Here is a 26,363-nt window from a genome sequence, read left to right as displayed (position 1 = left end):
ACTCTTTAAATTTTAGTCATTTCTTTCACATATAAACATACATGTCCCGTTTTCTTTTAGTTTATTTTTGACTAAACTCTTTTATGCAATTGCTATTTTCTACAAGTATTATTTTAAACAACGCTATTATACCTTCGTCAAAACAGCATTAAAAATACTCTTTTATACAAATTATTATTATTGTTTTACAAGTTCTATTTTTACATATCTATTTATGGCTTTAGCCACACTTACAAAACTGCTTTCCTTTTTCTATAATACCATATTTACACTTAGCCTAACTAATCATAAGTCCGGTCGGTTAACCATTGTTAATGGGTCTTAAAGGATGCCTAATACCTTCCCTTTAGACTAATTGAACCCTTACCTAGAACCTTAAGTTTCGCAGACCTTAAACAGAGCTAACTTTAAAAAATAACTTTAATAAATTTAGGTGTCCTAATTCACCATAAGTAATTAGGTGGCGACTCCTTAAACAAACAAACAACAATAATAGGAATCTCCAATACGTCATACTTCTAAATTTAACTCTCTGCGGTTAAAATGGGGTATGACAGTGATGCCTCTGGTATTGGTTTGGGATGTGTGTTGATGCAGCACGGCAGGGTGATAGCTTATGCTTCCCGGCAGCTCAGAAAACATGAAAAGAATTATCCTACTCACGATTTGGAGCTGGCCGCGGTCATTCATGCTTTGAAGATGTGGAGACATTATTTATATGGGGTTCACGTTGACATTTATACAGATCATAAGAGCCTTCAGTACATCTTTAGGCAAAAGGAGCTGAACTTGCGGCAGCGGAGGTGGTTAGAGTTGCTGAAAGATTATGATGTTGACATTCTCTACCATCTTGGGAAAGCTAATGTTGTGGCGGATGCACTCAGCCGCAAGTCTATGGGCAGCCTAGCAGATGTGCCATCAGAGAGTAAAGAAATGGTTCGCGATATTCATCAGTTGGCTAGTCTTGGAGTTCGCTTGGCTGATTCTGGAGATGTTGGAGTTTCTGTTCGAGGTATGGCTGAGTCCTCTATTACAGAAGATATTAAGCGGCATCAGTATGAGGATCCTATTCTGGCACAGTACAGAGACGCAGCTCTGGCACAGGAGAAGACTCCGTTTGAGATTTCACCTGATGGAGTGTTATTTCACAGAGGCAGATTGTGTGTACCTGACGTTGCAGGGTTGCGGCGACAGGTTATGGGCGAGGCATATTACGCCCGATATTCTGTTCACCCAGGGTCGACGAAGATGTACCATGATATCAGATGCCTATATTGGTGGGACAGTATGAAAAGAGATATAACAGAGTTCGTTGCTCAGTGTCCAAATTGCCAGCAGGTTAAGATTGAGCACCAGAAGCCCGGTGGGCTATTGCAGGAGATGGAGATACCGACGTGGAAGTGGGAGATCATTAATATGGACTTTATTACAGGTCTACCTCGCACTCCACGGAGGTATGATTCTATTTGGGTTATTGTTGATCGGCTGACGAAATCAGCCCATTTTCTTCCGGTTCGGACCACCTATTCAGCTGAGGATTATGCCAGGATTTATGTCAGGGAGATTGTACGACTTCATGGAGTTCCTGTGTCTGTTATTTCCGATAGAGGTGCCCAGTTTACAGCTAAGTTCTGGAGATCGTTTCAGGAGGGATTGGGGACCCAGGTGAGCCTGAGTACAGCCTTCCATCCCCAGTCCGACGGACAGGCCGAGCGCACTATTCAGACATTGGAAGATATGTTGCGTGCCTGTGTTATTGATTTCAGGGGTAGCTGGGACGACCATTTACCGCTTGTTGAGTTTGCGTATAATAACAGCTACCACTCCAGTATTCAGATGGCACCATATGAGGCTTTGTATGGCAGGAAGTGTAGATCACCGATCGGTTGGTTTGATGTTGGGGAGACTGAGTTGATTGGCCCAGAAGTGGTCCAGCAGGCCGTGGATAAGGTGAAACTTATTCGAGAAAGATTGTTGGCAGCCCAGAGCCGACAGAAATCTTATGCCGATAAGTGACGTCGACCGTTAGAGTTTCAGATTGGCGATTGGGTGTTCCTGAAAGTGTCACCGATGAAAGGTGTTATGCGATTTGGCAAGAAAGGAAAGCTCAGTCCGAGATATATTGGGCCCTATCTGATTATTCGCAAAATAGGCAAGGTGGCCTACGAATTGGATTTGCCAGCTGACTTGGGAGCGATACACCCGGTATTTCATGTTTCTATGCTTCGTAAGTGTATTGGTGACCCTTCCAAAGTCTTTCCTGTAGATGACATTCAGGTCACAGAGGAGCTATCTTATGAGGAGCAGCCTATAGCCATATTAGATCGCCAGGTAAAAAGGTTGCGGAACAAAGATATGGCTTCTGTTAAAGTGCTGTGGCGGAACAATAACCGAGAGGAAATGACCTGGAAAACTGAGGAGCATATGAAGAAGAAGTATCCTCATTTATTTTCAGAGCCTACAGGTAATCCAATTCTCTATTTGACTATGTTGTTTGATAAATGAATCGTTGATCAATGATTGTATTGTTGTGATAGTTAGTAAGGAAACTCCCCCAAATTGTTGTATGATCGGTAAGGTTAATCTGACATTCGAGGACGAATGTTCTAAAGAGGGGGAGGATGTTAGAACCCGTATTTGTGTACAGTGGAATAATCCGGATTTAATTATGATAAGTTAAGGACAAAAAAATTATTTCGGGATACAAAGTCGGGATTCTTGACCTTCGATTTTATTTTGAGATATATGTGGTGCATGAATTTATTGGTATGGAACAATTAGAAAAATTTGGGACCAAAAGTGATAAAAATTGGAAGATAAAAATTATCCACAATTTCCATGGTTGGCCCACACAAATGGTGTTCAATTTTAATTGGTCCACCACATTGTGTGGGCCACAAACAATAAGAGATATTATGGGGACTTAAAAAGATGACCTTAAGTCATCTCCTCACCATTCTATACTTAGCAAAAAAACAAAAAAAACAAAACAAAAGTGGAAGAACCAAGGGGGAGCTCACGGCTAGGAGCAAGAAAACCAACCCCCATTTCTTTGCCTTCAAAAATTAATTTCTTGGTGTTAACCCACTATATTGAAGTCCCTAAGTAGCGTGGAAGAGTTGTTTGGGTCATCTAACCATTCATTGTATCCAATTGCAAACCCTAGGCTATTGTAAGGTTGAAGAAGAAAAGGTAAGATTTGATTTTGTTTTTGCGTTATGAAGGTTATATCCATGTTGTAGTATGTTATAATGGAGGAAAATCATGAAATATGAAATGTTGGAGGTGAGTTGTGTATGTGGAGCTTGAGCCGTGTAAATGGGTGTTGTTGTGTTGTGATTGAAATTATGAATTAATGCCTAGTTAGTTGATTATGATCATTGTAAGGTGAAGAACAATTGAGAATCATCCATATATGTATATGTGTAGTGTTAGCCGAAAATGGGTCACCTTATGTGCCAAGAATTGAATTAGTATCGCTTATTGTTTAGCCGTCGTCGCCATGAATTCTATGTTGGAAATGAAAGTTTATTGACTCAAATTGATGTTGTAAATATTGCGGACTGATTTGGAAGTTGTTGTACATTTAATGTAAATTGTGTATTGATGAAAATAGCATTGTTAGAATGTAAATTGTAGATACGAACCATGATTTGGAAATGAAGAAAAAGTTAGGGGGGCTGTTTCGGTTAGGGGCTGTTTCGGGTAGCTTGGGAAAATTTATGGATTGTTGGAAAAATTGTATAAATTGCTTAGAATGTCCTGAAATGTTTTTGGTATGGGTTCGGGTTAGTATGTGAGCGTATAAGCGTCGATTTTGGCTTGAAGGTAAGTCGTCGAATTGAATTTATGAAAGTTGATGAATGATGGAAAAGAGAGCTATTATTGTTGTATTACCTTTCGGATTGATTATTAATGTTGTTAGGTTGGTTGTTGTTGTTGTTGTTGATTGATACGGCCGAGTTAAATTCTCGGGGTAGCCTATTTACAGGGGAAATGCTGCCCAAATTTCTGTAGAATTAAGGGCGAAATTGGAATTTAATGCCCAAAAAGTCTTTAGCTAATGTTTGGCATTTTATGGCTTGTTTATAGATCGTGGGCAGCCCGAATCATAGGTTGGATTTATCTTGAGTTTGGATCGTATTGGAGAGCGTTTGAGGTATGTAAAGTAATCTTCCTTCTTCGGCATGCCTTAGTTAAAATAGGCTATGATATAAGCCTCGAGGAAACTCTATTCTCACAATCCGAGCATGTTTATGAATCGCATTTGTTCTTTGGCATCCTTGCCTTGTCATGGCAAAACATTGATCCTTATGTTCTTGGAATCCATAACTTGTAAAGATTACATGAAAGCTGATTTTTGTTTTAAAGTTCATTCTTTAGCGATTCCAAAACTTCAAACGCTCATAATTTCCTCAGAAAAGCTCGGATTGCTTTGAAATTTTCGTAGGAGTTTGTATGATATAAAATGAGTATGTTTTTCATAGGCGGGCTCAGTTCGGGCCTATACTCGTCCGTGGGTCCCGCGACGCCCTTTTGGTAATTTCGGTAACTTTGGGGGAAAAAAAATGTTGTAATTATTGTTCCGATTTCAAATATGACTATTTTACTTATCATTTGGATTTATGATGATGATTTTATGCATATGATTCCTCACTACTCCGCTCGTGCCCTATGATATCGTTCGCCGGTTCCCGGGCCGGTTCTGTTGTCGTGCGCTTTGTGATACATTCCGGTGTTATGTTGTGATTATGGTTCACCGTGCTCCTCGCTCGAGGGCCGGGTTCCACTTATGTTTGGCGTTATGCTGTGTTTGGCGTTATGCTGTGTTGTGATGTGTGATGGGGATTCGGAGATTTGAAACTTTCTGGTGTTATGCTGTGTTGTGGCGCCATCGACAGGCGGGCGACCATATTTTCCTGTGCCCTATGCATAATTTATACTTTGGAAATAAACATTTTGATATTTTTTTTTTTGATATGTATTATTTTCTATATATCTGATTCGATTATTATTCAGATTTATTTCTGTACCTTCTTCTTTGCATACTCAGTACATATTTCGTACTGACCCCCTTCTCCGGGGGCTGCGTTTCATGCCCGCAGGTACAGACGCACAGCCTGGTGATCCACCTGTTTAGGACACCCTTTCTGCTATTCGGAGTGCTCCTCTCTTTCCGGAGCTTATACTTTTGGTATATATATTTTTATTAGTGCATTTGTATATATTCGTTCATGGGTACGGTGGGGCCCTGTCATGTCATATGATTCTGTCGGTCTGTTTAGAGGTCTGTGGACATGTTTGTGGGTTAGGGTCTTTCTGTATGGATGTATGTACATGTTTGGGCGATCCCATACGCCGAGGCGGCCGGTCCGCATATGTTGTTTGGGCGATCCTATACGCCGAGGCGGCCGGTCCGCATATGTTTATATATTGCTTGGTTAGCCCTGTGTGACTTTTGTTGGTATTTTCTGCGTGCAGGGTATATTGGATAGTCCGTAAAACAAAGGAAACTCTGCCGAAATTTTTCTGGAAATTACCTAAATTTGAAATAAAGCCTTGTCGGCTTCCGCCATATACTAGAATGAGTTGATAGAATTTGAGATAATATTTGATAGATGGGTTCGGGTGCCCAGATCGGGCACTAGTCACGGCCTACGGGGTTGGGTCGTGACAGAAGTGGTATCAGAGCGGTTTGTCCTCGGAGTGTCCACAGATCGTGTCTAGTAGAGTCTTGTTTATCGGTGTGTTGTGCACCACATCTATAAACTGGAGGCTACATGACATTTAGGATGTTGTCTTTTCTTCTGATCTTAGATCGTGCGATAGAACTGTGCTATTAGGATGATTCTGTTTTGATCTGTTGTTGTTTTTCTTTCAGTGATGCCTCCGAAAAAGGCGACGGCCGCCCAGAAGAAAAAGGGCGTAGTAGGAGAGACCAGCCGGGCTCAGAAGGGTACTCGGACCCTTGCTCAGATGATGCGTGATATTACGTCCCGGCAGCCGACTCTGCTACGTCTTCATCGTCAGAGGAGTCTGGAGTAGCTTCACCATTAGCTCCAGGGGCCCCAGCTCCTGCGCCTCTAGCTCCTCAGCCAGGGGCGGAGGACAGGACACTGAGAGAGGCTGTGCAGTTATTGACCACTCTGGTAGCGGGACAGGCTCGCAGACGCGGGCGGAGAGATGATGATGATGACGATAGGCGTGACAGCCTGAGGGTTCGAGAGTTTCTATTATGTGGCCTTCCAGAGTTTTACGGGTCTAAGCCCGACGAGGACCCCCATGACTTTATTCGGGGGGTGCGGCGTTCACTAGATTTGGTCAGGGCTTCAGAGACTGAGTTTGTTAAGTTGGCTTCGCATAGACTACGGGATGTCGCTGCTCACTGGTATGAGTCCTGGGAGCTATCTAGGGGTGAGGGTGCTTCCCCAGCTACTTGGGACGAGTTCGTGGCTGCTTTTACCCGCCACTTTTTGCCCCCAGAGTTACGGCGGGCGCGGGTTGACCGATTTTTACATCTGCAGCAGAGGGGTCGGAGTGTTCGTGAGTATAATATGGAGTTTGATTCTCTGGCCCGGTACGCACCTGCCATAGTAGCAGATATGGCCGATCGGATGCACAGATACGTGATGGGGTTAGACCGCTACTTGATTGATGGTTGTATGGCGGTGGCATTGCAGACAGACATGGATATTGCCCGACTACAGGCTTATGCTCTGGGTATGGAGGACCGACATAGAGCTGATTATTCCAGCAGAGATCGGGACAGGAGGCCGCCCAAGAGGGCCAGATCCGCAGGCTATTCTGGAGATTTCCGAGGCAGACAGCCTCAGCAGCAGCAGCAGAGCAGATATCCTTCTCAGTCATCACGGGGTACACCCCCACAGTTTACCGGCAGGAGATCTGAGGGTGCCGGATATTCAGGGGCAGGCCCGAGCTCCAGGGCTTCAGGTTCACAGTTGGACAGAGGTTCCAGCAGTTAGATGAGGCCACCCAGACCTTTGTGTTCCTACTGTGGGAGACAGCACCCGGGAGAGTGTTTCTGAGCTACGGGTGCATGCTTTGTTTGCGGCCGTCAGGGCCATCAGATGAGAGACTGTCCGGCTAGCGGTGGTACAGGCAGTTCAGCTCAGTCTACCGGGTCAGCCGGTGGTTCATCTTCAGCCTCGGTGGCGATGCGCTCTGCGGGGCGAGGTACTCCAGCACCAGCAGGCCGCGGCAGGGGTCGTGGCGGAGCTTCGGGTTCTAGCGGTCCTTCGAACCGCATTTATGCCTTAGCCAGCAGACAGGACCAGGAGGTTTCGCCTAATGTCGTCACAGGTATATTACTGGTTTTCTCTCGTGATGTGTATGCATTGATTGATCCTGGTTCTACATTATCATTTATATCTCCACTCGTTGCTGATAAAATTGGGATAGAATCCGAACCGATAGAGCCTTTTGAGGTAGCTACACCAGTAGGGGATTCTGTTATAGCCAGTCAGATTTATAGAGATTGTTCCGTGATTATCTGTGGCCGCTGCACTAAGGCGGATTTGGTAGAGTTAGATATATGATCGAGTTTGACGTGATTATGGGTATGGATTGGCTAGCTTCTTGCTATGCTAATGTTGATTGTCAAAAGAAGATAGTCCGATTCCAATTCCCAGGGGAGCCAGTTATAGAGTGGGCAGGTAATACAGTATCGCCGAGGGGTAAGTTTATTTCATACCTCAAGGCTGAGAAAATGATCAGAAAGGGGTATATTTATCATCTGGTCCGTGTTCATGATTTAGAGGCAGAGGCACCGACTCTTCAGTCAGTCCCAGTGGTTAATGAATTTGTAGATGTATTCCCAGATGAGCTTCCGGGTCTTCCTCCCGAACGGGAGATAGAGTTTGCTATTGATCTGTTGCCAGACACTCAGCCTATCTCTATTTCTCCGTACAGAATGGCACCTGCAGAATTGAAAGAATTGAAAGAGCAGCTGAGAGATTTATTGGAGAAGGGTTTCATTCAGCCTAGTGCGTCACCCTGGGGAGCTCCGGTATTATTTGTGAGGAAGAAAGACGGCTCGCTGCGGATGTGCATTGATTATCGGCAGTTGAATAAGGTAACCATCAAGAATAAATATCCCCTCCCCAGGATTGATGATTTGTTTGATCAGCTGCAGGGTGCCAGGTACTTCTCGAAGATAGACCTGCGATCGGGTTACCATCAGGTACGGGTACGAGAGGCTGATATTCCCAAGACAGCATTCAGGACCCGATATGGGCACTATGAGTTCAGAGTTATGTCTTTTGGGCTGACAAATGCCCCAGCAGTATTTATGGACCTGATGAATCGGGTATTCAGACCGTTCTTGGATATGTTTGTGATCGTATTTATCGATGATATTCTGGTTTATTCTCGGTCAGAGGCAGAGCATGCGGACCATTTGAGGACGGTACTTGGCACACTTCGGCACCAGGAATTATATGCTAAATTTTCTAAGTGTGAATTCTGGTTATCTTCAGTGGCATTTCTGGGACATATTATTGGGGCTGATGGCGTCCGGGTGGATACCCAGAAGATCGAGGCTGTAAAGAATTGGCCTAGACCTACGACGCCGACAGAGGTGCGTAGCTTTCTGGGATTGGCTGGTTATTGTCGGAGATTCGTGGAGAAGTTTGCTTCCATTTCAGCGCCTTTGACAAGGCTGACTCAGAAGGGAGCTAAGTTTCAGTGGTCAGATGCTTGCGAGCGTAGCTTCCAGTTGCTGAAAGAGAAGTTGACTACGGCTCCAGTCCTGACTCTTCCGGAGGGTCCAGATGGGTATGTGATTTATTGTGATTGTTGACACCCAATTTTGTCCCTCTTTTATCTAATTTACTCGAGCTTTCTAAGTTTGCTGACGAGCTAAATACTTTATTTTCACTACTATTAATATCGCTACTTTTATTTTTCAACATTATAAGTATTACTTTACCACAAATTTTAAATGATTCGTCATCATTTCATTTTTTCGGGTTTGGACTCGTTAAATTAATTATAGAACAACACGTTGTTAAATCCTTATTTTTTTAAAATATTAATTATTAATTGTCTTCATATAGTATATATTGTACTAGTTGTTAAATTAGAAGCCCAACAATAATAAAATAGAGGATGAAGGACCAACAATTTTCAGTCAAATTAATGACTTAAAATACAATGTTATTCCCCTACCCAAATAATCAGCCCACATTTTAAATACCCAGCCCATTACCCATCGAAATAAATCAGCCCACCACTCCATATTTGATTATTTTCGGACCAGCCCACATATTTTATCCGACCCGGTCCAGCCCACTTATTCTTTTTGCCCTAAATCTCTTCCTCTCTCTTTCTCTTACTCTTTTCCGCCTCTCTCTCTCTTTCTCTTCTTTCTTCATTTCCTCCGCCTCATCTCCCTCTCTCTCTATACTCTCCCTTCCCCACACCACGCTCCCCTACCCCACCTCACTCCTCTCTCTACCCTACCTACGCTCCCCCCGCTCCTCTCTTTCCCTTTTTTTTTCATCACCGCCGCTACCCCACTCAACGCCGCCGCTCCCCACTCCCGACCCTACCTTACGCTCCTCCACTCACGGACGAACCCACTCCTCACGCTCCTCTCTTTCCCTTTCATCATCACCACCGCTCCTCTCTATGAATCAAAAACCCTATAAATAATCCTAGTTGAATCAGGAAAAGGGGGAGGGGGCTGAAAACGAAAACCTCACAAAACACAAGTTTTAATCAACAAAGCCAGCGAACAATTACTCTATTTTCCTTTCATTTTCTGTTTAAAACTTTAAGTTTCTTTAATCGATTTCGAGTTCGTCGCGTTCGAGTGTAGATTCGAGACCTCGTCGATCCCCACTTCACTGTACCACAAAAAGGTAATGACGTCTTCTGTTTAGTTTCTTTAGCTGATAATGTTGTGTTGAAGTCATGTTTGGACTTGAAATTGTGTATATTCTGCTGCTGTTCAGATTTATTGTCTTGTTAAATTTCTGTTAACATAGAGAAATCATGTTTTAATGCCTTGTTATGACCAGTCGTGATTCAAAAAAAAAACCTGTTTGCATTTCTTATTTCGTGTAGCTGTTATAGTCGTTGGATGATTTAATTTAATCTGGGAGTCTGATTTATGTGTAAGGGTTAAAAGGCGATACAAATAGATATCATGAATTCGCGTATGTAGCGCTGTCCCTCTTTTGCTCTATTTTATTCGAGATAATGTATTCGGTCATGAATGTAATTTACCTGGGTTTAGATGTGACGAAATGATTATACGACATATCGGTATTCGTTGTTGATTTTATTTGGTCTGCAAGATCATGGTCGCCTGTTTAAAATGATAGGATTAATGTCGAAACGACCAGTTTGGGATTTCAGTTAGTTTACCATGTCATTGCTGCAATACTAGTTTCAAAGGCCTGCATTTTTCTACATCCCTTTAGAATTCGTTTAAATTGATAGGATTCATGCTGAATATACCCATTTACAAATATGAATATCCCTGTTGATGCAGCTGTTTTGGTATGAATTGATGTTGGTTATTGGTTCAATCCATGTTTGGTTAAGTTCTAGTATGCATATGCTGTTCTCGTGGATAATCTGATTCTCTTTTGTTTGTTTAATAACAGCAGTATAGACCTGAGTTTTAAGCATAAATTATTATCCTGGTGTATGCTAAGCAGTTGGGACCAAAGGAATATGTTACAAATAATTCATTAAGCTTCAACTCTTGTCTTAGCAGTTTAGAGAGAATACAATGATATATGGTTATTTAAGCCCAATCCTGGTGGTATAATCTGTTAACAAGAATGCTACAGACTGAAATATATGACGATATGGTTGTGCTGTTTGTTTGAATATCTCAAATCCGTCTTGTGCTATTAAGTAATGTATGAAAGGTATGTTGTTGAAATTAGCAAAGGAACAAGTTTGAGGCTGCAACAAATTGAGTAGAGTTAAAGAATATTAGTCATATTATTCAAAGTTTATGACCAACTTGCTTGCGTTATATACCTGCTAACATTGTTTGTGTCTCGGATTTAGAGGACTTAAACCTTTCATTGCATATGACCTTTGTCTCATCCTCATTAGTGTTAAATATGCATATATATTGTGGAAAATGATATGCAAACATGCTGCATATGTCTTGCCCAGAATGAAAAAATAAAAAAAAAATCCAAGTGTACGATGTTTGATCCCTTTCCCTTTCCCCTGTATCTGCATACGTTTCTTCTTCAGAAAATCCTTGCTTGCTGCCTTAAATACATTGTATGAACCTGCAAAGGGATTGTTTCCCTTTGAGTTATCAAAACCAAACACCTCTGTCCCTTTTGGCTGCTGCTTTATTGTTGGGTTTGTGAGCCACATTTGATAAAATAGCTACTGCTGAACTTTGGTATAAACAACGATACTTTGGTCATTACTTTTAGCCAGCTGCTGTTGCCATTTTCTTGACTGTTGCTATACTACAAATAGCTATTGCATCTGTGTGTTAATCCAGTACCTGTGTCGAGAAAGATGTGGTTATACTTGGCCGCTATGTGGATATTACTTACGTTCGATAAAACAGTTGATGTTTTTGCTGCTACTTATAGCTGTGCTAATTGCTACGTTTGGAATTACGCTAGTGGTCGTTGTGTATCGCTTATTTGCCCATTTCTTCACATGTCACTTAGTTCCAGTTGCAAGTTCTTATATTTTAGGCTGAATATATCTTGGCACATGTTAATCATCTCTTAAGTTTCCCAGATATGATGATTTTTGTACATTATAGGAATTATACCCTCGCACTAATTTCTTCTCCTTTCTTTTGCATGACATCGGGGATTGTGAGGAGTCTCGAATGAGACTCAACTTTGCTGCAAGATCGAACAATCATGCTACCTCCTCTCGAGTCAACCCACTCTAAAAAAAGGGGATAATTCTGGGCCAAAGCCCATCACATTGGCAGCGAATAGCAGCAGTCCAAAAGGATTGAGCCAAACAGTAGTTTAGTCGCGGCAGTCCTAAAAATGGATTGAGCCCCTTTAATTTCTTTGCTCTTCTATTTTATCGTTGTGTATTTAATCTTTGTTGTATGACTAATTCTTTTGTTTGTTAATCTAGATGAACTTTAGCAAATTAGTGGAGTTTAGATGAATAATGGGTAGTCAATTTAAGGAAACTAATAATAATCAATTCCATGAAGTTTCATTTTTAATTATTTATAGAATCTATAATATTTACTTTTGGTATAATTGATTTTCAATAGCAAATTCATATTTTGAGTCAAAGGAATCATAATTTATGTTTTACTATTTAGAAGTGTCACAAATCTCACACTACATTAGCGTATTCTAAGAAAAAATAAAAAGCAAACTAACTCAACGAATAATTCTTTCACTTTAGTTTCTTTCCAACACTTAGAAATATGTATTTGTCTAGAACAACCTTCAAAGCTTTTACTAAATAACTCTTTAAATTTTAGTCATTTCTTTCACATATAAACATACATGTCCCGTTTTCTTTTAGTTTATTTTTGACTAAACTCTTTTATGCAATTGCTATTTTCTACAAGTATTATTTTAAACAACGCTATTATACCTTCGTCAAAACAGCATTAAAAATACTCTTTTATACAAATTATTATTATTGTTTTACAAGTTCTATTTTTACATATCTATTTATGGCTTTAGCCACACTTACAAAACTGCTTTCCTTTTTCTATAATACCATATTTACACTTAGCCTAACTAATCATAAGTCCGGTCGGTTAACCATTGTTAATGGGTCTTAAAGGATGCCTAATACCTTCCCTTTAGACTAATTGAACCCTTACCTAGAACCTTAAGTTTCGCAGACCTTAAACAGAGCTAACTTTAAAAAATAACTTTAATAAATTTAGGTGTCCTAATTCACCATAAGTAATTAGGTGGCGACTCCTTAAACAAACAAACAACAATAATAGGAATCTCCAATACGTCATACTTCTAAATTTAACTCTCTGCGGTTAAAATGGGGTATGACAGTGATGCCTCTGGTATTGGTTTGGGATGTGTGTTGATGCAGCACGGCAGGGTGATAGCTTATGCTTCCCGGCAGCTCAGAAAACATGAAAAGAATTATCCTACTCACGATTTGGAGCTGGCCGCGGTCATTCATGCTTTGAAGATGTGGAGACATTATTTATATGGGGTTCACGTTGACATTTATACAGATCATAAGAGCCTTCAGTACATCTTTAGGCAAAAGGAGCTGAACTTGCGGCAGCGGAGGTGGTTAGAGTTGCTGAAAGATTATGATGTTGACATTCTCTACCATCTTGGGAAAGCTAATGTTGTGGCGGATGCACTCAGCCGCAAGTCTATGGGCAGCCTAGCAGATGTGCCATCAGAGAGTAAAGAAATGGTTCGCGATATTCATCAGTTGGCTAGTCTTGGAGTTCGCTTGGCTGATTCTGGAGATGTTGGAGTTTCTGTTCGAGGTATGGCTGAGTCCTCTATTACAGAAGATATTAAGCGGCATCAGTATGAGGATCCTATTCTGGCACAGTACAGAGACGCAGCTCTGGCACAGGAGAAGACTCCGTTTGAGATTTCACCTGATGGAGTGTTATTTCACAGAGGCAGATTGTGTGTACCTGACGTTGCAGGGTTGCGGCGACAGGTTATGGGCGAGGCATATTACGCCCGATATTCTGTTCACCCAGGGTCGACGAAGATGTACCATGATATCAGATGCCTATATTGGTGGGACAGTATGAAAAGAGATATAACAGAGTTCGTTGCTCAGTGTCCAAATTGCCAGCAGGTTAAGATTGAGCACCAGAAGCCCGGTGGGCTATTGCAGGAGATGGAGATACCGACGTGGAAGTGGGAGATCATTAATATGGACTTTATTACAGGTCTACCTCGCACTCCACGGAGGTATGATTCTATTTGGGTTATTGTTGATCGGCTGACGAAATCAGCCCATTTTCTTCCGGTTCGGACCACCTATTCAGCTGAGGATTATGCCAGGATTTATGTCAGGGAGATTGTACGACTTCATGGAGTTCCTGTGTCTGTTATTTCCGATAGAGGTGCCCAGTTTACAGCTAAGTTCTGGAGATCGTTTCAGGAGGGATTGGGGACCCAGGTGAGCCTGAGTACAGCCTTCCATCCCCAGTCCGACGGACAGGCCGAGCGCACTATTCAGACATTGGAAGATATGTTGCGTGCCTGTGTTATTGATTTCAGGGGTAGCTGGGACGACCATTTACCGCTTGTTGAGTTTGCGTATAATAACAGCTACCACTCCAGTATTCAGATGGCACCATATGAGGCTTTGTATGGCAGGAAGTGTAGATCACCGATCGGTTGGTTTGATGTTGGGGAGACTGAGTTGATTGGCCCAGAAGTGGTCCAGCAGGCCGTGGATAAGGTGAAACTTATTCGAGAAAGATTGTTGGCAGCCCAGAGCCGACAGAAATCTTATGCCGATAAGTGACGTCGACCGTTAGAGTTTCAGATTGGCGATTGGGTGTTCCTGAAAGTGTCACCGATGAAAGGTGTTATGCGATTTGGCAAGAAAGGAAAGCTCAGTCCGAGATATATTGGGCCCTATCTGATTATTCGCAAAATAGGCAAGGTGGCCTACGAATTGGATTTGCCAGCTGACTTGGGAGCGATACACCCGGTATTTCATGTTTCTATGCTTCGTAAGTGTATTGGTGACCCTTCCAAAGTCTTTCCTGTAGATGACATTCAGGTCACAGAGGAGCTATCTTATGAGGAGCAGCCTATAGCCATATTAGATCGCCAGGTAAAAAGGTTGCGGAACAAAGATATGGCTTCTGTTAAAGTGCTGTGGCGGAACAATAACCGAGAGGAAATGACCTGGAAAACTGAGGAGCATATGAAGAAGAAGTATCCTCATTTATTTTCAGAGCCTACAGGTAATCCAATTCTCTATTTGACTATGTTGTTTGATAAATGAATCGTTGATCAATGATTGTATTGTTGTGATAGTTAGTAAGGAAACTCCCCCAAATTGTTGTATGATCGGTAAGGTTAATCTGACATTCGAGGACGAATGTTCTAAAGAGGGGGAGGATGTTAGAACCCGTATTTGTGTACAGTGGAATAATCCGGATTTAATTATGATAAGTTAAGGACAAAAAAATTATTTCGGGATACAAAGTCGGGATTCTTGACCTTCGATTTTATTTTGAGATATATGTGGTGCATGAATTTATTGGTATGGAACAATTAGAAAAATTTGGGACCAAAAGTGATAAAAATTGGAAGATAAAAATTATCCACAATTTCCATGGTTGGCCCACACAAATGGTGTTCAATTTTAATTGGTCCACCACATTGTGTGGGCCACAAACAATAAGAGATATTATGGGGACTTAAAAAGATGACCTTAAGTCATCTCCTCACCATTCTATACTTAGCAAAAAAACAAAAAAAACAAAACAAAAGTGGAAGAACCAAGGGGGAGCTCACGGCTAGGAGCAAGAAAACCAACCCCCATTTCTTTGCCTTCAAAAATTAATTTCTTGGTGTTAACCCACTATATTGAAGTCCCTAAGTAGCGTGGAAGAGTTGTTTGGGTCATCTAACCATTCATTGTATCCAATTGCAAACCCTAGGCTATTGTAAGGTTGAAGAAGAAAAGGTAAGATTTGATTTTGTTTTTGCGTTATGAAGGTTATATCCATGTTGTAGTATGTTATAATGGAGGAAAATCATGAAATATGAAATGTTGGAGGTGAGTTGTGTATGTGGAGCTTGAGCCGTGTAAATGGGTGTTGTTGTGTTGTGATTGAAATTATGAATTAATGCCTAGTTAGTTGATTATGATCATTGTAAGGTGAAGAACAATTGAGAATCATCCATATATGTATATGTGTAGTGTTAGCCGAAAATGGGTCACCTTATGTGCCAAGAATTGAATTAGTATCGCTTATTGTTTAGCCGTCGTCGCCATGAATTCTATGTTGGAAATGAAAGTTTATTGACTCAAATTGATGTTGTAAATATTGCGGACTGATTTGGAAGTTGTTGTACATTTAATGTAAATTGTGTATTGATGAAAATAGCATTGTTAGAATGTAAATTGTAGATACGAACCATGATTTGGAAATGAAGAAAAAGTTAGGGGGGCTGTTTCGGTTAGGGGCTGTTTCGGGTAGCTTGGGAAAATTTATGGATTGTTGGAAAAATTGTATAAATTGCTTAGAATGTCCTGAAATGTTTTTGGTATGGGTTCGGGTTAGTATGTGAGCGTATAAGCGTCGATTTTGGCTTGAAGGTAAGTCGTCGAATTGAATTTATGAAAGTTGATGAATGATGGAAAAGAGAGCTATTATTGTTGTATTACCTTTCGGATTGATTATTAATGTTGTTAGGTTGGTTGTTGTTGTTGTTGTTGATTGATACGGCCGAGTTAAATTCTCGGGGTAGCCTATTTACAGGGGAAATGCTGCCCAAATTTCTGTAGAATTAAGGGCGAAATTGGAATTTAATGCCCAAAAAGTCTTTAGCTAATGTTTGGCATTTTATGGCTTGTTTATAGATCGTGGGCAGCCCGAATCATAGGTTGGATTTATCTTGAGTTTGGATCGTATTGGAGAGCGTTTGAGGTATGTAAAGTAATCTTCCTTCTTCGGCATGCCTTAGTTAAAATAGGCTATGATATAAGCCTCGAGGAAACTCTATTCTCACAATCCGAGCATGTTTATGAATCGCATTTGTTCTTTGGCATCCTTGCCTTGTCATGGCAAAACATTGATCCTTATGTTCTTGGAATCCATAACTTGTAAAGATTACATGAAAGCTGATTTTTGTTTTAAAGTTCATTCTTTAGCGATTCCAAAACTTCAAACGCTCATAATTTCCTCAGAAAAGCTCGGATTGCTTTGAAATTTTCGTAGGAGTTTGTATGATATAAAATGAGTATGTTTTTCATAGGCGGGCTCAGTTCGGGCCTATACTCGTCTGTGGGTCCCGCGACGCCCTTTTGGTAATTTCGGTAACTTTGGGGAAAAAAAAATGTTGTAATTATTGTTCCGATTTCAAATATGACTATTTTACTTATCATTTGGATTTATGATGATGATTTTATGCATATGATTCCTCACTACTCCGCTCGTGCCCTATGATATCGTTCGCCGGTTCCCGGGCCGGTTCTGTTGTCGTGCGCTTTGTGATACATTCCGGTGTTATGCTGTGATTATGGTTCACCGTGCTCCTCGCTCGAGGGCCGGGTTCCACTTATGTTTGGCGTTATGCTGTGTTTGGCGTTATGCTGTGTTGTGATGTGTGATGGGGATTCGGAGATTTGAAACTTTCTGGTGTTATGCTGTGTTGTGGCGCCATCGACAGGCGGGCGACCATATTTTCCTGTGCCCTATGCATAATTTATACTTTGGAAATAAACATTTTGATATTTTTTTTTTTGATATGTATTATTTTCTATATATCTGATTCGATTATTATTCAGATTTATTTCTGTACCTTCTTCTTTGCATACTCAGTACATATTTCGTACTGACCCCCTTCTCCGGGGGCTGCGTTTCATGCCCGCAGGTACAGACGCACAGCCTGGTGATCCACCTGTTTAGGACACCCTTTCTGCTATTCGGAGTGCTCCTCTCTTTCCGGAGCTTATACTTTTGGTATATATATTTTTATTAGTGCATTTGTATATATTCGTTCATGGGTACGGTGGGGCCCTGTCATGTCATATGATTCTGTCGGTCTGTTTAGAGGTCTGTGGACATGTTTGTGGGTTAGGGTCTTTCTGTATGGATGTATGTACATGTTTGGGCGATCCCATACGCCGAGGCGGCCGGTCCGCATATGTTGTTTGGGCGATCCTATACGCCGAGGCGGCCGGTCCGCATATGTTTATATATTGCTTGGTTAGCCCTGTGTGACTTTTGTTGGTATTTTCTGCGTGCAGGGTATATTGGATAGTCCGTAAAACAAAGGAAACTCTGCCGAAATTTTTCTGGAAATTACCTAAATTTGAAATAAAGCCTTGTCGGCTTCCGCCATATACTAGAATGAGTTGATAGAATTTGAGATAATATTTGATAGATGGGTTCGGGTGCCCAGATCGGGCACTAGTCACGGCCTACGGGGTTGGGTCGTGACAAATGCGTTCTTGTTACCTCTGACCATAGAGATATAGGCGTTATAGTAACATCTACAGGCTTGTGAGTAGTTCGAGAGAATATCATAAAGCATAATTAACCCGTCAACTAGTAACCTAGGAAATAAGACAGGTGAAATTGTCGGAAGATCAACTGGATTGTCGAAAGCCATAACCCTAGATCTTTCTCTCATCTGATAATTCTTACAATCTTTGTCAAGATAGTCCCAGTCATAAAAACACCCATCACAAATTGTTTACTTTTCAGTTTTAGTTTAGTACAACAAACAATCTTGATTTTCACTTTCTTGAATAGTTTCATTCGAATTTGAATTAGTTTGACAGTAGAATCTAAGTCTCTGTGGGATCAATATCTGGACTTAACAGTCTATATTACTTGTACGACCACGTATACTTGCGTGTGCGTTTGGAAGCAACAAGGTGTGCATTCGGTCAATAAGACCCGGTTTTGTTTATTCTTTTTTTTTTTTGGGTACATTGGGTCAATAAATCTGATTCAATCAGATCACTTGCTACTGCTGCATCTGTCTTCATTGCCAAATAACTCTTCTTCATCTCCATCTTCGACAAGTTCTTCTACAAAAAGACTGTCCTTCTTCAAGATTTTGAGTTGCAGATTCAAAAGAAAGTTGTGACAATAAATATATATATATATATATATATATATATATATATATATATTTAAAATATCTTAACTATGAAAACAAGGTCGACGGAGTTAAGTCAAACTGGAATGATTGTGACAGTTTTGTTTGTTAATGCAGAGAGTGTGCCACGTGGATCACAATAAATTGATTTCTTATATGTTACGAATCCAAGCATCCAATGAAACAACAACTATGCCAGTTGTTGCGTCTTTACGTGCTATTTTAAACTTCATATCATCTTTAACAGTATAAGATATTTATCTATATGTAATGATGAGTCATATATTAAAAAGGCATATTTTGATAATCTAATTTGTTTTTTGGCTTGGCCGACCTCTAAAAATATCCCTCTCATTGAATTAAGTTTGGGTCCAATCCACATGCCTTGTCACATCCATTGCATTATTTGTTTAATTCCGTATTTCTGTAATCGGAAGGGGCAATTGATTGATGCATACAGATATTGGTGAACTTCATAACCAATTCATGCTAAAAGATAGAAATATTAGGTGGCAAAAATATAAGTGATGATTCATCAAAGCATTATTTTATAATAGAGAAGCAGGTGTGGGGTCCAGTCCTCTATCCTATATTTTAAGGAAGGAAGATTTTTCTTCCTTTGACAAAATCACATTGGTAGCAATTGTGGAATTGGCCAACAAGCTAATTCTTTTGTTCACATTTTCGTGATGTAAGCGCTTACCTCATCATAGTCGTAACGTAAGCGCTTACCTCATCATAGTCGTGACGTAAGCGCTTACCTCATCATAGGAAATTCATTCCTATAAATAGGCAGCTTATGATTCATTTGCAATACACCAAGATCATTTGCTATACACACCAAAATCTCAGACAATACATCTGAGTGAGAGCAAAGTGAGGTGTTCCATAGACTGTGAGAAAATAGTCTGTGAAGAAAAATAGAGTGTGAGTGATATTGTAGTAAGGTGGGAAATCAAAAGAGTGTTATTTCTTTTGTGGGTGTAGTGGTCTTAGGAGTATTTATACTCGTTACTACACAGTGTAAAATTCCTTACTATAGTGATATCAGCTGCTCCTCTTGGCCGTGGTTTTTTCCCTTATTCAGAAGGGTTTCCACGTAAAATCTTGGTGTCATTATTGCTGCATTTTATTCTTGCTGATTTAACCATAAGTTAGTGTTCCACGTTTATCACTAATACCGTGAATATTATTTTTTGCGGGTCTATTTTATTCCCATCAGCAGGAACATGGGGGATTTAAGTGCTACTTCCTGCATTAATTACTGATTGTTAATCCATTAGTTATTACCCCTTCCGTCCCAATTTAAGTGTCTAATTCTGGATGAACTCAACAGCACTGCTAGGAAACACCAGGTACGTACCAATTTGATTCTATATATACTTCTTTCTAGTTCTTATTCTGATCTGAAAAATACTTCCACAGCTTCGAGGCTATGAAATGTTGCGTGCAGTTCATTTGGAGCCAATTCCTTTTGACATTGAGAGAGATTTAGTTACCCCCACATTCAAACTCAAAATGCCACAACTGCTCAACTATTACAAGGTATACAAATTTGGATTTTTAAAATTGAATTTTACCCGTTGTAGTAGTGAAATCACAAGACTTTACCCATTAAAATATTGTAGTTCGTTATAGTGGTGACTTTATTGATCGACTGTACAAGGAAGCAAAGCAAACAAAGCTGACTGGAAGTGCTGATCGATTGACAAGCTTCAGATGATTCTTTCGGAAGTTCAAAGCTCCTATCAAGTGCACATTACTGATAATCTACATTTAGAATTGAAACATCATGAGAAAGAACCGATTTATGTATTTTCTCGATGCTTTCCCTTATTTTATGTATAGATGAACTTCATCAAGATTACCAAATAATGAAAATTAGTATCTACACGTTCAGAGTCTACAAAATCTGAATGTGTTATATCATTTGCCAAAGGATATAAAGAACAGAGTGATGTTTTATGACCACATTGCTTCCCCTTGTGACTTGTGAGTGGAGTATTTCAAACTAGGCTTCGAGTTTATTGGGTCTTTTGCCCCTTCAACCATATAAATATAAATTCTTGAATTACAGTTTATCGAATTGCTAAAGCTCGAACCTGTTCAGGCTACATAAATTCACTGAAATGATTCAAGTTTTTAGTAGTAACTTAGTCCTGATAACTTTTGTTGGATACTACTCGTGGAGGTGTGCATTCGGTCAATAAGACCTGGTTTGGTTTTTTTTTTTTTTTTTTTGGGTACATTGGGAAATACTAGAAAAGGTAGTTTACAATTTTTTAAAAGTAACACCGCTTAAGTCTGCTAGGAGAAGAAACTCTCATATTATCAAATCTTCATCATGCTTTTGCCTTTCGTTTGCCAAAAAATCAGCATTATTGATTCGCCTCTCTCTAGATGTGTTTAATAATCCTTGTTCACATTCAATAAATATTTACAATCTTCAATAATAGTCCAAAAAGGATGATGTTATAGCCTTATAAGTCCTCATCCTTAATAAGTTTCACATCAAGTAGCAGTATGTTTCCGCTTCTGCTTCTCATCTTCAAATGGACTAGTTAATTACTGAACTAAAACTACTCTTATTATGGTACTATGGTCCTATCTTTCTCCGAACCTCTTGCATAGTGAGAGTTTAGTGCAATTGACTGTCCTTTTTATTTTAGGTTCGGTTATTTTTATTCCTTTTTATCTTTGAAATGCTTAAATCTAATAAACTTGAAACAAAAGAAAATCTATTCATTCACTTGAAGATTGAAATTTTTTTGAGGAAAGAAAAAACAGATCCAAAAAGAGAGGTAAATGAAAATGCACGGTATCACTTCTTCTACAAACATCCACAAATCATGGTAGATAAGGTAAATGAATCTTAGGCACAGAAACATATTATTCACATAACAAACGAGCAATGTATTCCAGAATTACCACACAAATCGACATTCAAGAAAAACAATTACACTCAATCTTCCAAACAAATCGCAATCATGATAAGTTATCAAATTTTTTTGTTCACAGAATGAAGAGAATCAATGCCCAGACTGGATAAACCATGACGAGGACGATTCCTATAGTGTTTGAAACACCATTAGCTTTAGTGAAAGCATTTCTGAATCCACCAGATGCTCTAATGTGTTCTTGCAAGAGATAGCAGCCAATGACTAGGCAAATCAATATACCAATCCAACTGCCCCTTGCAGTGTCAGCAAGAAAACTGGGCGCTACCACGATTAGAAGGACCAATGCTGCTGGTGCTTCTAGCCAATCTGCTGATGCTTCTACCCAATCTGCACACAAAACATGTCAACAAAATTCACTCGGAGGTGAATGGAGAGTAGACGTAACGGGTTCAACTTAACACAATACTTTTGACACAGACTATAAAATGTATGTGAAAATAATTAAAAGTTGCCTTGTCTAAATATTAAACTATGAACTCTCGTGATTTCAAACGTGGTCATGGGTTCAGTAGGAAAAATCTAAATGTTGAACTCCTTAAATGCAAATCTTGGATCCGCCTCTTTACCTACTTGAAAAGGCATGATCATCATAAACGATTGTAACTTCAGTGATTGAATGAACTGGTGGTCTAAACCTTACTAGTAGAAGTAAGGAGATTCCAATATTCATTTCAATGCCTTTTTGTTTTTAATTGAAACAGTTGGGTAAATAATGTCCCCTAGTTACATATCATATCGACCATAAGAAGATATATATAATGAACCTGGAATGTGTTTTGGGAAAAAAAGGCGTGTTACAACAGCGATCACAGCTAACCATTTTCCGACATCTCCCCTGCAGATTTAGCAACAACATACACAGAGTCTTACAAAGTCAAAGAGATAAATTTATGTATAAAAAATATGTTGAAAGAATATAACATAGCTAAGGGAAATAAAGAAATACCTGAACAAATTAAAGAGTATTGAAGGGAGAGTCAAGAAAATGTAAGGAATTAGGAGACTTGTGAGCATGTTGGTCCTCCAGTTTGTTCGATCCAAGATCAACAAATAACTGTATAGCAATATATTGCAATTCAAAGATGAAAAAAACAGCTATTAGTCTGCTATTTTCATCCATTTTATCAAACACAAAAGACAAGTCAGGGGCAGATGCAACAGGTTCAACTGAATTAAATATTTTTTTAACAGAATAGTATAGAAATATATGCACGAAAAAATCACTAAAAATTTTTCAACAAATATTCAGTCAAAGCACTAATATCGAACCCATCGATTTTAAATGTTGAAACAGTTCGAGTTTAGAGAGAAAGAGAAGAGGGGGATTACATAGCGGCAAAGGAAGCCATCCATTTGAGAAAAGAAGTGCCAAAACCAAGGCCACCAAGCATGATAGCATGATTAGCTAACTTCCTAGCAGCAACACCAATTTCCTTAAAATCTGATTCAATCAGATCACTTACTACTGCTGCATCTGTCTTCATTGCCAAATAACTCTTCTTCATCCCCATCTTCAACAAGTTCTTCTACAAAAAGAATGTTCTTTTTCAAGATTTTGAGTTGCAGATTCAAAAGAAAGTTGTGACAATAAATATATATATTTAAAATATCTTAACTATGAAAACAAGGTCGACGGAGTTAAGTCAAACTGGAATGATTGTGACAGTTTTGTTTGTAATGCAGAGAGTGTGCCGCGTGGAGCCCAATAAATTGATTTCTTCTATGTTACGAATCCAAGCATCCAATGAAACAACAACTATGCCAGTTGTTGTGTCTTTACGTGCTATTTTAAACTTCATATCATCTTTAACAGTATAAGATATTTATCTATATGTAATGATGAGTCATATATTAAAAAGGCATCCATTTTTTATAATCTAATTTGTTTTTAGGCTTGGCCGACCTCTAAAAATATCCCTCTCATTGAATTAAGTTTGGGTCCAATCGACATGCCTTGTCACATCCATTGCATTATTTGTTTAATTCCGTATTTCTGTAATCGGAAGGGGCAATTGATGCATGCGTACAGATATTGGTGAACTTCATAACCAATTCATGCTAAAAGATAGAAATATTAAGTGGCAAAAATATCAGTGATGATTCATCAAAGCATTATTTTATAATAGAGAAGCAGGAACATGGGGGATTTAAGTGCTACTTCCTGCATTAATTACTGATTGTTAATCCATTAGTTATTACCCCTTCCGTCCCAATTTAAGTGTCTAATTTTTTTTTCAGTTTGTCTAAAAAAGAGCGTCTACTTTTATATTTAGTAAATTGACAATTTGTACATCCTATTTAAAACCACATGATTCAAAGAATATTTTAATAAATTACACCCATCTTTAATTTAGGACTACAAAATTCAAAATCTTTTTTTATTCCTTAAATTTTATGTCAAATCAAACTAAGACACTTAAATTAGAATGGAGAGAATACTGCTTATTTATATTTTGGTGAATAGATATAAGATTTAACCAAAGATTATGAAGAAAATATAGGTTAAGGATGCTCCGTAATAGGATAAAAAGGGGGGGAAAACTTTTCAAACAGCTAATAAACATTTAGCCATAATTTCAAAACTATTCAATATTTAAAATTTGAACAAAATCCTTAACTATATGTAATGATAGACTCATATATTAAAAAGGCATCCATTTTTGATAATCTAATTTGTTTTTAGGCTTGGCCGACCTCTAAAAATATCCCTCTCATTGAATTAAGTTTGGGTCCAATCGACATGCCTTGTCACATCCACTGCATTATTTGTTTATTTCCGTATTTCTGTAATCGGAAGGGGCAATTGATTGATGCATATAGATATTGGTGAACTGCATAACCAATTCATGCTAAAAGACAGAAATATTAGGTGGCAAAAATATCAGTGATGATTCATCAAAGCATTATTTTATAATAGAGAAGCAGGAACATGGGGGATTTAAGTGCTAATTCCTGCATTAATTACTGATTGTAAATCCATTAGTTATTACTCCCTGTATCTAATTTTCTTTTTTAGTTTATCTAAAAAAGAGTGTTTCCTTCTATATTTAATGAATTGATAATTCGGACATTCTATTTAAAATTACATGGTTCAAAAAATATTTTAATACATTACATTCATCTTTAATTTATGATCACAAGTTCAAAAATCTCTTTTTATTCCTTAAACTTTGTGGCAAATCAAATTAAGACACTTAAATTGGGATGGAGAGAGTAGTACTTATTTATATTTTGGTGAATAGATATAAGATTTAACCAAAGTTTATGAATGAAGAATATATAGGTCAAGGATGCTCCGTTATAGGATAAAAAAGGAAAAAAAAAACTTTTCAGACAGCTAATAAACATTTAGCCATAATTTCAAAACTATTCAATATTTAAAATTTGAACAAAAATATCTTTATTCAAATATGTAAATATTCCAGCGCAATATACTAAAGTTCCTTACTCTTACATGCAAATTCCGTATTCGGAAACTCCCTGTATATGAAAATCCATCTAATCTAAATATTTACCAAAAATATGCCTTCTGGTTCAGTATTCCAACAAAGAGACCTCTTATGTCGACATACTTCCACAAACATTATCAGACTACAGGATTATTATTTTTTTGACTTTTTCGCAAGAATTAAACAACTTAAACAAAAGGATATCTGAAAATTGAATGGAAGATGAAATAACGGACACTAATTTGTTGAAAAAGATTTGACTTGCCAGTTGCCACAACTTCTTATGATCACTAGAACTTTAGTACAAATTTTTTCGGAACTAAAGTTCTAGTGATCCATTGTGGCAAGTCAAATTTTTGTCAAGCCACATCATAAATTCTTAGTATTCGGCTAAAATTACGAATAATTTTATTTCGAAGTCACGATACGATTTATACTATACTCTCTACTAGAATTTATGGGGAAAATTCTGATTCGTAAACTATTTTTGCTAAATTTATTTAAAGGGATAAACAATTAAATAGTAACACAAAAGATTCTATTTGTGCAAATCACCGTCAATTTTTGAGGTTTCCAAGACTTTGGAGGCTAAAAGTTAAAGTTCTACTAGCTTGGGCCTTGAAGGGGCTCGGAATATAGTTGCAGATAGCCCAGCTGAAATTATTTGAGGATACAGACACTTTTTACTTTTGGCGTAATAGGGATCTTTTTTTGCATAAATAATTGGTTGAATTTATAATTTATTTTTCTTTGTCAGTATGTACAGATTATCTATGAATTGTCTATACATATATTTATCGGCTATTTTAATTTAAGTGGCTGAATGACTAACTATTTAAATTTAATTTCTAGATTGTCAATTATAAGTCCCACTACAACTGAGGAGGATGGTCCTATCTGTATCTATATATAATATAAAGCTGACACTCTCTTTGATCAGCATTTGTATTTATCTTTTATCTCATTTTTTTGGTCATTTTTATACCTAATTTACTAATACAATGGATTAATAAAAGCCAATAAACATAGAACTCAAGCCAGTAACAAAGCCGGGCCTTTATGACAAACCTTTGCAATAAAGCTCATTATCTATATCTATAGGTTTAATACCTAGATAGACCCTTAAACTTGGCATGTTTTGTAAGATAGACATATAAACT

General features: G+C 38.8%; 1 protein-coding gene and 1 long non-coding RNA gene across 4 annotated transcripts; one reads left to right on the top strand and one right to left on the bottom strand.

Annotated features, from left to right (window-relative positions):
- The first annotated feature begins 19,090 nt into the window (after positions 1 to 19,090).
- Positions 19,091 to 20,765, top strand: LOC132599124 (uncharacterized). Of its 3 annotated transcripts, none has more exons than XR_009566770.1 (4): positions 19,091 to 19,359; positions 20,020 to 20,149; positions 20,220 to 20,339; positions 20,433 to 20,765. It is a non-coding gene; the product is annotated as an uncharacterized LOC132599124 (long non-coding RNA). The 3 variants fall into 3 exon arrangements; XR_009566769.1 differs by having other exon boundaries at positions 19,092 to 19,359; positions 20,423 to 20,765; XR_009566768.1 differs by having other exon boundaries at positions 19,094 to 19,359; positions 20,220 to 20,765.
- Positions 20,766 to 21,651: 886 nt separating this feature from the next.
- On the bottom strand, positions 21,652 to 23,341 carry LOC132599123 (cold-regulated 413 plasma membrane protein 2-like). Its single transcript, XM_060312347.1, has 4 exons — positions 23,084 to 23,341; positions 22,701 to 22,808; positions 22,519 to 22,589; positions 21,652 to 22,081 (listed from the first exon to the last, which is right to left on the bottom strand). Exons 1-4 carry the CDS (start codon positions 23,263 to 23,265, stop codon positions 21,807 to 21,809), a joined length of 636 nt encoding a protein of 211 aa, XP_060168330.1. The 5' UTR covers positions 23,266 to 23,341; the 3' UTR covers positions 21,652 to 21,806.
- Positions 23,342 to 26,363: the final 3,022 nt, after the last annotated feature.

Source organism: Lycium barbarum, chromosome 6, assembly GCF_019175385.1.
Source record: "Lycium barbarum isolate Lr01 chromosome 6, ASM1917538v2, whole genome shotgun sequence".
Classification (NCBI taxonomy): Eukaryota; Viridiplantae; Streptophyta; class Magnoliopsida; order Solanales; family Solanaceae; genus Lycium; species Lycium barbarum.
Note: the sequence above shows the minus strand (reverse complement) of the source record. Positions and strands in the feature narration are given on the sequence as shown.